This window comes from Corvus brachyrhynchos, unplaced genomic scaffold (assembly GCF_000691975.1).
Source record: "Corvus brachyrhynchos isolate BGI_N302 unplaced genomic scaffold, ASM69197v1 scaffold324, whole genome shotgun sequence".
Lineage (NCBI taxonomy): Eukaryota > Metazoa > Chordata > Aves > Passeriformes > Corvidae > Corvus > Corvus brachyrhynchos.
This window is the reverse complement of record NW_008246067.1, coordinates 410,299-415,183: the sequence shown is the minus strand read 5'-3', so window position 1 is coordinate 415,183 and position 4,885 is coordinate 410,299. Positions and strand designations below refer to the sequence as shown.

The following is a 4,885-nucleotide window of genomic DNA, read 5'->3' as shown; positions in this document are numbered from 1 at the left end:
GTTTTCCATCTCAGTCTTAGACTGTTGACCACCTTCAAGTTGCTTTAATATATAGTAAACATTCAAAGACATACTTTCAGCAGAAGACCCCGGACTCTGGCAGCATTACAGTAGGTGTCAGCTATGAGTTATCCCAGCCCTCTCTGCAATACCTCAGAGATTACTTGGTATCCATGAGTCAGTGACCTGTTTCAAGTAGGAATCTGTATTCTCATCTCTAAAGAATTCTAGAATATTGCTTTTAAAGAATTCTACTGCTTATTAAGAAGGGTTTTTATGCAAATAAATAACCAACAACATTGTGTGCACAGTTTTCCTGTCAAGATTACGGAAATACTATGTGACTACTACTTGTTGTCGTCCATTTGTTAACCTGCTTCACCGCATTTCACCAGATCTTAGTTTTAAGGGAGAAAAAATCCAAAAATTAAAGATGTCCATGCCCTTTGAAATATACAGGTATCCATCTCTGTATGTATGCAGAGTTCAAACTCATTCACATCCACTTTACCCAGGGTGCTTCAAGCAGTTTGCCACTCTATCTGTAGACAGCAAGTGCTTACAACATACACTGTTGTTCTGCAAAAATAAGGATTGGAGCAATTAGGAAAATTAGTGCTATAAACCTGATTCATTACTATTGTTTTGACTTGAATAATGGTAACTGGGCTCTGGATTCTTTTTATTGTGTAGGAAAAATTAGTCCCACTCATTCTAACCTACCTGTTAGACTGTCATACAAGGATAAAATTTTCAGATAAAAAACACAGAAGTGTGAACAAACTTTTGAGGAGGAATCTGGTAATTGAAAAGTATCTTTTTGATATAAAATAAATATGGGTCCCTATAAAACAATTTAAAAATATTTTGAAAATCTTCAGTCTCACTTTATAAACACATTTTAGGAGTACCTGTTTAAGTCATGAAGAAAAAATAAGTAATGCTATCTATTGCTGACTTCTTAGGAGCACTCACTATTGGGTAGCCATTGTCATTTTAAATGACAAAAATAGATTTATCTGTGCATGCACAAGGCATGAATTTTTCTTGCTACCTGCAGTATGTTTTTTAGGTAGACAAAAGTGTTTCATAGTAGTGGAAAAACAGAAGAAAAATGGTTGTAGCATTTTTGTATGAAATAGATGATGGTAGTTATAGAATAGCGAAGTACTTGCTAATACAGATTTAATAAGAAAAAAAGATCTTTAATGAGAAGCATATATAAAAACATTGCTCAAATTTAGATAAAGTAGGGTAAAAGAAGCAATTATGGAATACTTAGTGAAATAAACAGATGATTTGGGCATTTGCAAGTCCTTCAAATTTGGTGAAAAATTTCATTTTTAAAATGGAAGTTGTCTGAAGCTTTATTATTGCAATTACCCAGTTTTGTATTTTTGGCTATAAGATTTTCCACATCACTCAGATATCTCAAACCGAGTATTACGAAAAAACTTCAACCAGGCTAAACATTCCTAAATGTGTCAAACCTACTTTTTTTCATCCTTTGAACTTTTTAATATCCCAGAAAATTAGAAGGATGGATATATTTGCCATTTTAGGCAAAGTCATAATTTGCAAATAACTCAGGTCATAGCAGCTTGTAGGGGCAAAGAGTTTCAGACATTGTATTTCAACAGCTTCCATGCACTGTGAATCCTGGGTTAGAGCAGGACCTTTAAGGAGAAGAATGTCCGTTAGACAAGGGGTTCACCAATCCTAGTAACCTATTTCCAAACAATGAACATTCAGGAGAAAATTGTAACAAGTCAGGGACTTTGTCTACCAGTTGTGAAGCAAAATTACACATACCTGAGATGAGGGTCAGTGAAGCTTCTTTTTCTCAGTCCAGTGGGCCAGGACACTGTGGAAAAGATGTTATCATATAAGATTCAGTATCAGTATCTTTTCACTGTTCTATGTGTCCTTTTAGATCATTGTCCTGAAGACAACTAAAGACAATGAATTCTCCACTGAGAATGAAGTTGAGGTAGACAGTATATGAAAGGAGTTCAGAAAAGAAACTGGTTTTGCCTGAATGCTACTTTTCCAGAAAATTTGTTTGTTTACATCCCTGAAAGGAATGATCCTTGTTTAACACTGAAGTCAGGTAAGACAGGGTTAATAAAAAACATACCAGCTGTACTGGCACAAAGGCACACATTTCTTTATCTTGATCTTCAGTTCAGAGTTGGCATAAAAAAAAAGCATGGACATAAAAGGATGTTGGCCATTCCTAGTCAGAACAATTATTCGTTAGGATTAAAGTTTAAGAAAAACTCAATTAAAAAAAAAAAGGAGTGACTCTAAAGAAGCCAAATGTGGAGAGAATTGAGGTATTTCTTAGCATCAAGATGTAATCCCTTCCATTAGTTTGGACTGAAAATTGTATGCAGCATGTACATCAAGCAGAAAACAATGTAAAGAAAATTAAAGTTTTGAAATACAAGGGATTTTTTCTTCTCTGCACTGAGCTAACACTATGAAAAAACAGCACAAAGATTCTGAACTTTAATGAGCCATGAGTTATTATGGGAAGAAACCACAAGTTTAATTTTCTGCCCTAGCTTTTCGTCTGAATTTATGTATGTATTCAATAATTTCAAAGTGAACTTCAAACCGTAAAGGTTGAGTGAAGCCCAGTTATGCATCTATAAAGGATATAAAATGAAAAAATTTTTGAGCGTTTGCATTTTTGATTTACAGGATTTCTACACTTTGAAGTTTTTTGAATTGAACTTCAATTAAAAGCGAATGGAAGTATATTTATTGTTATAGTTATAGTTATAGTAGTTAGTTATAGTTATAGTTGTTATAGTTATAAAAAATGTTTTTACAAATATATTAACGGCAAAAGGAAGGGGAAGACCAACGTTTGTTCTCTACTGGATACAGGAGGGAACTTACTAGCTACAGATGGGGAGAAGGTGGAAGTGTTTTAACACCTTCTTTGCCTCAGTCTTTAGTTGGAAGATGGCTTGTCCTCAGGACAACTGTCCTCATGGGTTGGTAGATGGTGTCAGGGAGCAGGGTGGTCCCCCTGTTATCCAGGAGGAAGCAGTCAGAGAACTGCTGAGCTGCTCGGATGTTCATAAATCTATGGGACCACATGGGATCCATCCCATGAGGGAGCTGGCAGATGAGCTTGCGAAGCCACTCTCCATCATTTACCAACAGTCCTGGCTCACTGGTGAGGTTCCAGATGACTGGAAGCTGGCCAATGTGACGCCCATTCACAAGAAGGGTAGGAAGGAGGATCCTAGTAATTATAGGCCAGTCAGTCTGACCTCGATACCTGGCAAGGTAATAGAGCAGTTTGTATTGAGCACCATCATGCAGCACTTACAGGATGGTCGGTGGATCACACTCAGCCAGCATGGGTTTAGGAGGGGTAGGTCGTGTTTGACCAACCTGTTCTTCTTTTATGACCAGGTGACCTGCCTGATGGATGCAGGAAGGGCTGTGGATGTTGTCTATTTGGACTTCAGCAAGGCCTTTGACACTGTCTCCCACAGCACACTCCTGGAAAAGATGGCAGCACATGGCTTGGATAGGAGCAGTCTTTGCTGGATTAAGACTTGGCTGGATGGCTGGGCGCTGAGACTGGTGGTGAACAGTGCTGCATCCAGCTGGCAGCCAGTCACTAGTGGTGTCCCTCAGGGGTCTGTTCTGTTCAATACTTTTAGTGATGACATGGGTGAGGGTATTGAGTTCTTCATTAGTAAATTTGCAGATGACACTAAGCTGGGAGCATGTGTCGATCTGATGGAAGGTAGGAGGGCTCTGCAGAGAGACATGGAATGGTTGGATAGATGGGCAGAGTCCAACAAGATGAAGTTTAATAGTCCAAGTGCCGGGTACTGCATTTTGGCCACAACAATCCCCTGAAATGTTATAGGCTGGGGGCAGTGTGGCTGGACAGTGCCCAGGCAGAAAGGGACCGAGGGTGCTGGTCGACAGCAGACTGAACATGAGCCAGCAGTGTGCCCTGGTGGCCAAGAAGGCCAACAGCATCCTGGCCTGTATCAGGAATAGTGTGGCCAGCAGGACCAGGGATGTCATTCTTCCCCTGTACTCGGCACTGGTAAGGCCACATCTTGAGTACTGTGTCCAGTTCTGGGCCCCTCAGTTCAGGAAGGACGTCGAGGTGCTTGAGCACATTCAGAGAAGGGCAACAAGGCTGGTGAGGGGCTTGGTACACAAGCCATAAAAGGAACAATTGAGGGAGCTGGGGTTGTTTAGCCTAGAGAAAAGGAGACTTAGAGGTGACCTTATCACTCTCTACAGCTTCCTGCAGGGTGGTTGTAGTCAGGTGGGGGTTGGTCTCTTTCTCCAGGCAGCAACTGACAGAACGAGAGGACACAGTCTTAAGCTGCGCCAGGGGAAATACAGGTTGGATATTAGAAAAAAGTTTTTCACAGAAAGAGTGGTGAAGTACTGGAACTGTCTGCCCAGGGAGGTGGTGGAATCACCATCTCTGGATGTGTTTAAAAAAACATGTTGCACTCGGTGCCATGGTTTAATTGAGGTGTAGGGCATGGGTTGGACTTGATGATCTTAGAGGTCTCTTCCAACCTGGTGATTCTGTGATATTTCTATTTCTATTTCTATTTCTATTTCTATTTCTATTTCAACAGTAGTCTGAGGTCTTCCATTTCAGTATCCTCAAAAGCCTTTATAATATACTTTATTCTAGAAATCACTAATACATTAACTCTCAGGAAAGTAAAAGCAAGTAAAAGTTGCACGGTAGTAATCACCTTAAAATGAGTAGATGTGTCAGATATTTCTAATCACTCTCAAAGTTTTGGCTTGGTCCCTAAATTATCTGCACAATAACCTGATATGTGTTGATTATATTCTTCTCCAAGACACTCTTCACTGT

The 4,885-nt window shown here is 39.6% G+C and overlaps 1 protein-coding gene across 1 annotated transcript; it reads left to right on the top strand.

The window, feature by feature from the left end:
* The first annotated feature begins 433 nt into the window (after positions 1-433).
* LOC108449777 (RNA-directed DNA polymerase from mobile element jockey-like) lies at positions 434-4,227 on the top strand. The gene is given in 5 exon segments (XM_017746867.1): positions 434-459; positions 2,819-2,936; positions 2,938-3,841; positions 3,844-3,945; positions 3,948-4,227. Coding segments are annotated over 5 exon segments (1,413 nt in total). The 3' UTR covers positions 4,211-4,227.
* Positions 4,228-4,885: the final 658 nt, after the last annotated feature.